We start from the raw sequence: 12,635 nt of genomic DNA on the forward strand, positions 1-12,635 counted from the left end.
CTTTCCTTCCCCTATCACCCAACATAGATTATGATGAATTTCCCATGAGGATTTGCCATTACTTTCAGTACTATTGAATGAAAATGTTTACAACTATAAAACATTGTACCAGAATTTTCTGGGCATTTTAGACAATTTTGTTATTTGTCAACATCACAGACTGCTTTTGATAAGTTATGTATGTTGTATAAATCATTTACAAAATTTAGAAAATGATCTTCAGAAGGTACTCTCAAGCGGAGTGGTTGCAGGTAAGCCCACAACACTTTCGTAGTTGACTCTAGAATTCTTACAATGGTTGTGGATCCCACTTCTGGTTTCTAGGAACCTATATAAAATTTTTGTTTCACCATTCACAGCTGACTCTTAAAAAAAATCACATTATTGCAATATTTTATCATGCTCGGTGAGGAAGTTATGCACAGTAACAATACGGCAACCTACTCTCCTCTTTGTGTGCTATCAATTGCCAAAATCTTGTTTCAATATCTTACACTGTTTGGGATACATGGGGGTTATGAATATTTCACTTCCACTTTATCATCTGGGCACAAGAGCAGAACACAGTACGCTATATGCAATCCATTTTCCCCAGAATGGAGCGAGTTACAGATCCCACCCCCAGTTTAAAAAAATAGTTCAATAAATTAACCACATTTAGTACACAGAACCGTATGACCTAATATGTATCAAATACAAAGGCATAGCTACCTCTAGTTTTCATTGCCTATTCATTTTTCTTGCAGTAGTTTAATTAATTTTGCAGTATCACAATAACCCTGACAATTTAAGAAATGACAATCATTTCCTCATGAAGTTGACAAATAAATCATGAAAATCATTTTTTTTACTGAGTAGTTTCTCTAAAATAGTTTGAGAAAGATTTTAGATTGGCTGGCTTGTGCATTTGCTGTCCAACCAGTGAAGCGAGCCTGGTAGTTGCTAAACTGCTCCATGTTCCCACTATACCTGGTCATGAAGCAGTGCTGCGGCAGCTGCCCGATGCACAGCTACTCTGTTGCACTGCTCCACTATAATTCAGGACTTACACATGTCACCTTCATCTTCTTATCCCTCAAATATGCACATGCGTGCGCGTGTGTAGCCCCCCTCCCCTCCCCCACACAAACACATACAAAGGAAAAAAGAAAAAGAAACCTCTGCAGCTACAGCAACATCACCTGATGATGAGTGCTTCAGCCAACTAATTATGGAATTATGGCAAATGAGATAAAGGTAAGTAGTGTAATTGTATAGTGGAAATTGGGATAGGGAGGGGTGGGGGTAGATCAGTCATTAGTGAAGTGTTTTATACTTGTGCAGACACCAAGAGTAAAAATACTTACTATTTTGGAGCAAGCTTTGATATCATAATAGAAACCAAGAGTGTTGCAGCCTCTCTGAAGTCACCTGCTCGGTACAGCTGATGAAATTCGCAGTACTTGCCTGTTGGGGGAAAAAAAAAAACATTTTTTATACAATACTTGTGAACAAGCTGCACTTTATGAAACAGCTTTCCAAAAGCAGCACACAAGTACTACTACTACTACTACTACTACTACTACTACTACTACTACTACTACCACCACCACCACCACCACCACCACAACAACAACATTGTTTTCAAAAATTAAAGAGACTTATGTATATAAACAACTGTCATGTTTCACCTTCAAAGTACTTTTCTACTGTGACAGCATAATAATGGGAAAATTGTTGACAAATTGTATTTTCTATAAAAAAATCTAGGTCTCTGTCTGTTGTGAAGTTGATTATAAAATCAATGTTTCGGCTCCTTTTGCAAGGGGGGGGGGGGGGTGATGTATTTACTACAGTGCCAGTTCTGTGTTCAGTTCTTATACAGGGTGAACTAAAACTGCAGATATGGATTCCTGACTGGAAATAGAGGAAAAAAGGTCCTATGAACATGTATCCCGAAACACATCGTTGCCACAATTGATGGCGCTGATTAGTGACAGTTCCTCTGACCACGTGTTATGTGTTCCTTGTGTGTTGCAGATCGTGTGATTGACGCAGTGTGCTCTAAGCAGTAGAATGGTCTGGTATTCGTGTCAGTAACAAGCTGAGATAGTGTTTCTGTACTGCCAAGCAGATGGAAATGGTCAAGAGGCAGTACGCTTATACCACAACAAATACCTTCACAGATACCAACCACATCACACCACATTTAAAGCCATTTTTAGATGTTTGTGTGATCGTGGGTCCTTTCAGACAGACAAATGTGCAAGGAGATGACTGAGTGCGTGTACACCAGATCTGGAGGACCGGGTTCTACAGGATATTGAAACGAATGCTAGTACAAGTGCTAGGAAAGTGGTCCATCAGCATGGAAGCGAAAGTATGATCATGTGTATCCTGCATAACAACTGTTACTATCCCTATCACTTGTAACCCCATGGAGGCCACTCTGAACATCTGTTGTGATATGGAGGCAATGCAGCTCTGTTCTGTGTTCCAGGATGATTTGTTATCATTGCATGAACACTGTCCATTTCTGGACACACGTCCATAAGATTTTTTTCCCTCCATTTCCAGTCAAAAATCCGTCCCTGTCCTTTGTTGGTTTTATTAATGTTCACCCTGTAAAATGTAATTTCATCCTGTTCATAGTGTCAGTTTGTTGGGATTCTCACTGAGCTCACGAGGTTTTTATTTTAGTTCCTAATGGCTGTTAACAGTAAATATTATGCAATCCAATACAATGACATAATATTTTGCTTCCACAGTGTCAAGTGGCATACAAGACAACTCAATGCACCGTGTGTATGGCTACTAAGTGTATTATGTGCCTGGTAGAGTAACCTTGAGAATGCTGTCAACCCTTAAGCTGGTTACTGCTGGCAGCCAAACTGATAGTACCCTGTTTCTGCTGTCAATCTGCTTCACAATTTCAATAGCCTCCTCTAACTTTCTTTTAACGGTCAGTGGGTGCCTGGCCACTACATGTGCTTCCCGTGTTCTATCACTTTGCTGCTCTGTTTGTGATACTCCAACACTGCTGGCTAACTGCAGCATCTAAGTTGTATATCCATTTTGTGTTTTATTAGGTGTGTGATGATATGATGCTTCATCTCAGAAACATATTCTGTTCTGCACCTGCAGTTTACTTTGTACACTCCAGGCAAGTAGATTGTCTATACCATGCTTCGTGGCCTGAAGTACACTTCTGATTTTGTTTCCGTTCCTATTTATCGGCATGATGCCCATTCAGTGAAGAACTTTCCGAATTCATTCACTGATGTCCTGCACATGTAGTAGGAGGGTGATGTGCTTTTGTATCATCTTTTTCTCCCTTACAGTTTTATTTTACGATGCCACAATGCTACATACTATTCTGTTGTTGACTCAGGAAGTGGCTTGCAGTTTAAGATGCAAGTGTCTTGGGTAACTTACACAGAGTGCCCTCTATTGTTAGCATGTACAGGGCAGATTTATACCATTTTTGCTGATGTGCGAGTTGGCTTGCTGGTATATTTCAATATTGGTATGTTTCTGGATACACTGCCTGAAGAGTCATCAGGCTTTCTGTACACTTCCACATCAAGAAAGGGAAGAATGCCACTATTTTCTATTTCCACTGTGAATTGGGTATTGGCATGCTCTTGATGGAGGTGATAGTAGATGTTATCCAACTTTTCTTCAATGTGTGGCCAGGTGACAAAGGTGTATGTGTATAACAAAGCCAGCATATGGGGCAAAGGTGAACTGGTTCTTCAAATGCCTTGACAAAGATGTCTACTGCAAGTAATCAGAATTGGGATCCATTGATGGGCCATCTATCAGTTCGTAAAATTTTCCTTTCAATCTTAAGTACCCAGTTAATAAGACAGTGATGCATCAGCATTTAGACCTTAGGTGCCATGCATTCCTATATATGTTGATGATTTCCTCCTGTGGTAGATTGGTGAGTAAGGACTGCCATCAAACCTTTCTATAAGGTCTGTATAGGAGGCATTTAAAATTGGGTGGGGTGCCTGATGAATGACAGTGTGGCCTACCAGACACCACAGCTTCTGAGTTACAGCCTGCCAACACAAATCTTTATGATAGATCAAGCTTCCTTCATCTTGGTTGCCTAAAGCCTAAGAGCATTTGCTGGGCTGCTGCATCAGGCACAGCAGTACACATATGGGTTGAAGGCACATAACGCACTGAGTTATCTTGACTGTCACTGGGCACTGTGAGATCAAAATATTGTGCTGGTTACATAACCAGTCTAATTGGTAATTGACATTTTTTACTTTATTTTAATTTTCTGTTTTAATATTCTCCTTTAATGTTAAAGTACAATTCATTGTGGCCTATGTGCCAAGTAGGATTGTCACTCCAACAATGGTTGTTTGTTCTCACTATGCACCTCTGTGGGTAGCCAGTGGGGAGCATGGGAGAGAAATCATGCATTAACTACTACTGGCTGCTGCCTGGAGTGTCAGAGCCAGGCTAGAGATGCTCTCTGGCACCAGCTTCTGACCAGCAATTATGTGAATTATCGCCTACACATTGTTCCTCGGACTACGTTCTGACACCAAAATTATCATCATCTCATGACTGTCACGATTAGCCAAGGGCCTCAAAGATTAATCTGGGGCACACCCTTAAATATCCCATCACTGGAAAAAAAATCCAAGTACTGACATGCCCACTATCTAAACCAGGCCCCCTCTACATCTGTGCAGCATCATATTACTGTACTTCACTGATATTACTGGAGGTTCTCAGTCCCCTTATTCCCTCTCCTGCCACTCAGTCAAAATAGAGTTCAATAATATTCTTGAAAAACCAACTCTACAAGCACGATTAAATTCTACGATATTAGACCTGAATACAGCACAAGCTGCTTGATCTATATATGTCCTTGATTAAGGTCATTTGCAACAGTTGGTTTTATATAAAACATGACAAAGATTTCAGATGTGTTTTATTGCAAATTACAACAGCAGCAGAATCCTATTGTATTGGCACATGAAGCTCTTTTAATCCCCAATATGAGATTGCCCATGAAAAGGATGAAATGCACATGACAATAAACATACTATATTGAAGCAACTGGCTGTTCAAAAGTATCTCCTGACTGTGTCTTTAGGAGTTTCTTAATGAATTCATAGTGTTTGATGTAGATTTTTATGTCACCTTGAGAGCACTGGTATTTGTTCCAACCGGCAAAGCCTGCCTCAAAGTATCCCACATGTAACCAAGACCAAATGGGCTCCTTTACCTGTCCACAGATGAATGTGGTATTCTACTGGATACCAGGAAAATAAGGCTGCAAATAAAGCTGCTCAAGAATGTTGCTAGAGCCACAACATAACACAAGAGAATGGCTTGGGTTGAGAGAAAACACACTTCTATTAAGCCGGTAATACAGTAGTGGCATTTCTTTATTTCCTCTCCTGTCTCACCAGTCAAGAATTAATTTTAACGCACCTCTAAGTAAGTCATCCTACTACGACAATTGGTCTTCTGCCAACTAGGCCCATCAGTTTGTGATGCTTGAGGAGTATTGATTTTTATGTAAAGTTTTAACAGGATTTGGTATCAAGACAAAACTGTAGATATCAGTTTATAAGCTAATCTGACCAAAAGACAAATGCAATGTGCATTCAGTACCATTATATCTACCTTCTAATGCATGCTATAAAATAGAAATTTTACTGAGTTTAGGTTGGTTGGCTCATTCCTACAATTTGATACTTTACAACTTTTGAAAAGCTAGATTATTTCCTACTACACGCAACAGCCACTAAATGTGACAATGCTGTACTGCAACACAAAAACATAGATCCCATTCTTTGTTGGTGGAACAGACAGGTATCAAGCATTATAGTGATGGTTGCACACTCATACATTGACCATGTTCAACCAGTCTCACACATACTGCAGCTTCTAAATCAAAAAAGGCTTTTTAGGAATAAATTTTTGTATGGGTACTGAAAAACCTGAGATTGTTCAATCCAGTTCATTTATTTAAAATGTATTTGGAAAAAATATTTTGTGGAAAAGTATTTCAAATAGTTCTAACAGCTTGCATTCTTCCCCTTAATTTCTGTGTGAAATACAGTGAATGTTTTGGATGTAATTTTGTACATGTTCATTCTGGTACATATGATTATCACATGCTGGTAACGGCACCCTTCAGCATCTATGCTGATGCTTGCTTCCTTAGACGCACTTTGATTAACACCTGTCCTTTGACTAAACCCTAAATTTTCTGGTCTCTTGACAGTGTGTGGTGTGAGACTATGTGGGGCACCTATCTGGAATCTGCTGGTACACGCGCACGCACACACACACACACACACACACACACATACACACACACACACACACACACACACACACACACACACAGTAGAAAAAACCGATTTTGTAAAAACAGCCAAATTCCATGGTCAGCAAGAGAAGAGCCTACATAATTTTCATAACTAATCAGAGTATTGAAAAAATTACTGAACTGTTTAATCACTGATATCATGCAATCCACATTTAGTTTTTCAGACTATCAATTGGGATTAAAGGTCATTAATTTTATGGTTAACAGTAACTTGTCTGCAGTGTTTTAGTTGTATAAAAAATTTGTATACAAAATGATGTTCCCTGCTGATTAAACTGATTAACAAATGGTGTTTGAGGACAAATTGGTTCACGTAACAGAAATACTGCTGTTTGTAATATGTGTTCATATATACCCCTATTTGTAGTTTTCTTTGAAGGCCCATGACATGTGACTGTTGGGTGACACTTTACAGTCAACTAGAATAAAAATTATTTGCTGGTGATTTGACTGTTACTTCAACAAGCAATTACTGAGTAAGCAACTGAACTTTATGTTATATGATACACACACTTTACTGACCAAGGAATGTTAGACGGTCACTTAGTAGCATGCTTGATCCCAGATTTTCAAGTATGTCAATAGATGAAAATGATCCCTTTGCACAATATTCTTGTAGGTACTGATCAGCAAGATATGATGCCATTTTAGAATCTTGTGACCGCAGAGCCCATGTCAATGCTGCTCCCCATCTTCCCAATCTTAACCACCGACGCATCATCACTCTGCTAACAGATGACACTGCAAAAAAAAAAAAAAAAAAAAAAAACAGTATTTGAATCTGTTATACTCATTACACTCTGTAGTTATTATACAAATTATTTCTGTGGAGTTTTGAGAAGGAAAATACTCACAAATATTATCCAGCGGGCAATATATTAGAATGGGAAAAAATGTGTTCCTAACCACATGATACTTATTAACCATTTAAGCATATAATCCATAAAACATTAATAAGCCATTTTATTTATTATAAAAGCCTTTAATTTGGATAGTCTTACATAAATGTGACACAATTAACAAATAGGTACATCAGTTCCTACTTTTTAACACAAAGATCCAAAATGGTGAGTTGCTTTAATTTTTTGGCAATTTTTTTTTTCAATATTGTTTTCCAGTTCATATACACAATGACACAATGGAAAGCTTTCACATATACGTCACAAATATATTTTCCTATTGTTGTCACTTCTGCGTTTACATCTGCAATAGGAAGAATCTCACCATCATCCTCAGCAGCACTTCTTGCACTGTTACAGTTTTCCTGGGTATGAATGTCAATCACATCTTCAAAGATGTGCTTTCAATAGTGACAAAGTTGTCACCAATAATTGGCACTGGAGTTTGTTGGCAATTATTTTACTTTTTTAAAACACTGCATTTTTATTTGCCAAACACAAACTATTTAATTTTTCAAAGCTATAAGCATATACGTCTAGCACTACTGTAAAGTGCACTTTGCCATTTCCCCCATGACAATTTTTGCCTTTAAAGGCAAGTGTTTTGTACGTAAGTATGCTGAACCAAGAGACTAGCTTCATTTATGCTGAAAATGTTCTTCGATTTATATTAATGTAGAAGGTCTTGTCATCTACCCTCTCTGGCATTCACCAATGGTTTTCATGCCTACATTGCCTTCTTCACGACACAATTTTGTACATCACAATATACTACTTCCTCAATCTTTCGATCCATCCGTCAGATGCAAAGTATTCCTCAATACCAAGCATATTTGCCAACTGAAGTGCCTTTTCATACATCATCATGACATTAATGGGGGTGTTGGAAACTTGCTGTCTAAAACCAGTGTTTTGCAATTTTTCCTAGCACTGCATGTTTTGAATTTGGTCCACTGTTATTTGGGTTTTCCAAAATACAGTCTGTTTTTGATGGTGTTCAGCATAGACACATGTTTCCTTAAAATCTGTGTTAAAGCAATGCCTGTTCCTCTATGAACTTAATGTCTTGAGAATTTTACATCCTTTTCCAATGAAAAGATGTTCTCTCTCTTTTTGTGATATTTTCCATCTTTAAATGGGGACAGAAACCACCAAACTTCTACTAGAAAGAAAAGCTAACAACATAAAACACTTCAATCTCTAAAGCAATGCTAGATGAACATTACAATGAACACACAACAAATGGTGGTTGACAGGAGTAGCTGTGTCAACTGAAATCTACTTGCCTTGATCTGTAGCTACATCCATTCTAGTCAATCTTCGCCAGCAGATGACACTGTGTTCAGTGCATATATGATATATGAGGGCCTCCCCCCCCCCCCCCTCCTCAAACCTACACAATATACTCATCCATCCTTACACAACCCCTGCTCCCAGCCCCCTTACCTCATGGCTCATACCCTGTAATAGACCTAGATGCAAGACCTGTCCCATACATCCTCCTACCACCACCTACTCCAGTCCGGTCATGAAAATCACCTATCCCATCAAAGGCAGGGCTACCTGTGAAACCAGTCATGTGATTTACAAGCTAAGCTGCAACCACTGAGCTGCATTCTACGTAGACATGACAACCAACAAGCTGTCTCCAGAATGAGATTTTCACTCTGCAGCGGAGTGTGCGCTGATATGAAACTTCCTGGCAGATTAAAACTGTGTGCCCGACCGAGACTCGAACTCGGGACCTTTGCCTTTCGCGGGCAAGTGCTCTACCAACTGAGCTACCGAAGCACGACTCACGTCCGGTACTCACAGCTTTACTTCTGCCAGTACCTCGTCTCCTACCTTCCAAACTTTACAGAAGCTCTCCTGCGAACCTTGCAGAACTAGCACTCCTGAAAGAAAGGATATTGCGGAGACAGTACTGGCAGAAGTAAAGCTGTGAGTACCGGGCGTGAGTCGTGCTTCGGTAGCTCAGTTGGTAGAGCACTTGCCCGCGAAAGGCAAAGGTCCCGAGTTCGAGTCTCGGTCGGGCACACAGTTTTAATCTGCCAGGAAGTTTCATATCAGCGCACACTCCGCTGCAGAGTGAAAATCTCATTCTGGAAACATCCCCCAGGCTGTGGCTAAGCCATGTCTCCACAATATCCTTTCTTTCAGGAGTGCTAGTTCTGCAAGGTTCGCAGGAGAGCTTCTGTAAAGTTTGGAAGGTAGGAGACGAGGTACTGGCAGGAATAAAGCTGTGAGTACCGGACGTGAGTCGTGCTTCGGTAGCTCAGTTGGTAGAGCACTTGCCCGCGAAAGGCAAAGGTCCCGAGTTCGAGCCTCGGTCGGGCACACAGTTTTAATCTGCCAGGAAGTTTCAACAAGCTGTCTGTCTGCATGAATGGCCACTGACAAACTGTGGCCAAGAAACAAGTGGACCACCCTGTTTCTGAAAACGCTGCCAAACATGACATTACTCATCTCAATAACTGCTTCACAGCCTATGCCATATGGATCCTTCCCAACAACATCAGCTTTTCTGATTTGCGCAGATGGGAACTTTCCCTGCAATACATCCTATGTTCCCGTAACCCTCCTAGCCTCAATCTTCATTAGTCACTGTCCTCACCCATATAGCCCCCTCCTGTTTCCATTCCAGCACTAGGCAGCCGTCATTTCACCGCCACACCCAGTCTTTTTATTTCTCTCCTTTCCGCTACTTACCCCTTCCCCCCTCCGCACCTTCTCTTCTGCCCTCTGTCTAAAGTACAACACCTCACTGTCCACCACTCCCACCATACTATCCCTCCCCCTCTCCGCACCAGCCTCCTCCTTACCCCCACCCAGTCGCCACTCCCATTATGCGCTGGTGCTGTTGCTCACAGTGTAGTTTCAGCTCTCTGAGACTGCAGACGTACGTACGTACGTACGTACATACGTACGTGTGTGTGTGTGTGTGTGTGTGTGTGTGTGTGTGTGTGTGTGTGTGTGTGTGTACTGCTGACAAAGGTCTTAATGGCCAAAAGCTTTAATTGTGTGAATCTTTTTATTGTGCCTATCACGACTCAGCATCTCTGCTATATGGTGAGTAGCAACTTTCCTTCTGCAATTGAAAAGTACCTTTGATTCATTGTTTACATTTTCAAAGAACACAGCTATTAATGAATGCTGACATGCGCCAATACTTTTTTTGTTGCCACACACCGTATGCAATTGTGCACAGTGAAACCTATTAATGGTAAAAGCTGGCTGGATAACTAGACCTGACATGAAAAATATTTTTGACTGGTAACAGTACAATGATGCTCAATTTTTTCAAATTTAAAATGGTAAAATAAAAGTGTGAAATTTAAGTGATGAACCCAGTTATGAATCTAGTGATATGGAAAGTAGTATTGTAGTACATGTAGGATTTTGTAAGGGTATGTGTCTCAGAGGACAGGAAAACATTCACTACAGTTTAATTTGGCACAGATCCTAAGTTTAATGGAGGATCAAAGAACTGGATTGAAATCACTTGGTCAAATTAGTTGAAATAGTGAGGATGTAGAAACACAAAATAATCCAGTGAGATAACTACAATAACCAATTCTGCATATAATAATAAATGAAAAGTACCAGTTTGCTTTTGTTCTACAATATATTGTAGAACAAAAGCAAACTGGTGCTTTTCATTTATTATTATAATGTTGTTCTACCAAGAACCGACGGAATATTCTGTTAATATAATTCTGCATATTTTTTCAGATTTTCTAATATGGAATACAAACCTATTTCAAAGAGCCCTCGATTCCTTGCAACCTGGACAACAAGAAGAGCTTTGGATTCATTGGAAATTGGAACGTGTGACAGCAAAAGTTCCAGGTAGTGACGTCCATATGTTTTACAGTGGTCTAAGTAACTAACCCCAACCTGCCACAGTGACTGATGGCTCATTAATAATGCACCATACTCTAGCAGTAGCTGTTCATGTAGGTCGCTTGGTATTCTGTGGACACACAATATGTAAGAATGACATAAGAGCATGAGCAGTACCTTTACATAATATAATATAAACCATAGCAACACTTTAAACAATACCCTTCAGTTTTTTTTATAATTTGGATTGGGAGACTTGAGGTCTTAGGAGTTTGGTATGAATCTTTGCAGTCACACATTAAAATGCACGATCAAAATTTTAACTCAAGCCTTGTGCATTCCAGGACAACCTCTGCTGCTATGCCATCTTACACAATCTCAGGTATAACAATATTTATTCACTATACATACGGCAAATTCTCACTATTGTTCTAAATTCACATTATGAATTAACTCAGAATTCTCAGCAAGCACCAACTGAAGAACGAAAATTCAAGATATACTTTTAACTGTCCTCACAAACTTCATTCTTTCAGAATAATAAATGTGTGTATTTTACTCATATCTTTTGATGTACACTAATAAAATTTAAATAGGCTCATATTTTAGGCTTAGCATAATTAGTTGATGCAAAATGCTTAGTTACTACTGAGAAAGTTAAATGTTCTAGTGTTAAGCTTAAACTAATTACAGAATTAATGTTTTTGTTCATGGACATCTAACTAGGGGATCTTGTGGCATGCCCTGGAATAGCTTCCTCCAATTTTCTTCATACTTATATGTTTTGAAGGTCAGTGCCTGGACATTAATTTCCTATAGCAGTATGATACAATTCTTAAGAAACCATTTGAAGATTAGAAGAGTCCGAAGTGCTGGTAAGTACATTTTTAATCTCTCAACAAATTTATTAGGAGCTCAGTAGGAAGTGTACTCAGATTGAGTGCACAAAGTCACTTGTCTGAATTTCACTAATAGATTAATTTATACTGTTTTTGGATTCTATATGTATTGAAAAATGGAAATATTAATTTACAAGCATGGCATCAGTTTAATAAAATAAATCCTTTAATTATTAATTTGCATGAAAATGTGAGAGTTCACAAAAAAAATAAAATTTGGCACAAAAATTTGACACTTCAAATAGAAAAATCAAATACTTTTTTCATTCAACCTAATTAAAAAAGAAAGGCTTTACTCATATTGGTACCAAATTTTAATTTATTTTCACATAACCAACAATTAAATATAAGATTTTATTTTTATTACAATATTATGATTCAACATTTGTTAACTAACATTTTCATTTGTTAATAAAACTGCAACTTAAAAAGGTATGCTACTAAACAAGACTAACTAGTGATTGCAATTCAAGTACATCACATGCTTAGCCAAAGAAATTCATTAATTAATCACAAATGTTTTGTACTCAATAATGGTCAGAAATCTTATCTTCAAAGGATAACTGTTAAATATGTAAGTAGGAAGGAGTCGGAAATCAGATGCTTACTCTTTAAACTGCAGGAGGAAAGATAGTAACATCA

General features: G+C 38.8%; 1 protein-coding gene across 1 annotated transcript in view; it reads right to left on the reverse strand.

Annotated features, from left to right (window-relative positions):
- Nucleotides 1-12,635, reverse strand: part of LOC126162374 (nuclear pore complex protein Nup85) — a 139,270-nt gene that overhangs the window by 29,065 nt on the left and 97,570 nt on the right. The window contains exons 9-11 of the mRNA XM_049918832.1: nt 11,007-11,224; nt 6,875-7,093; nt 1,347-1,446 (exon numbers count right to left, since the gene is read on the reverse strand). Coding sequence (XP_049774789.1) covers nt 1,347-1,446; nt 6,875-7,093; nt 11,007-11,224 — 537 coding nt within the window. The remainder of the gene's footprint in view (nt 1-1,346; nt 1,447-6,874; nt 7,094-11,006; nt 11,225-12,635) is intronic.

The sequence above is a fragment of the Schistocerca cancellata genome, chromosome 2 (genome assembly GCF_023864275.1).
Source record: "Schistocerca cancellata isolate TAMUIC-IGC-003103 chromosome 2, iqSchCanc2.1, whole genome shotgun sequence".
NCBI classification, from domain to species: Eukaryota; Metazoa; Arthropoda; class Insecta; order Orthoptera; family Acrididae; genus Schistocerca; species Schistocerca cancellata.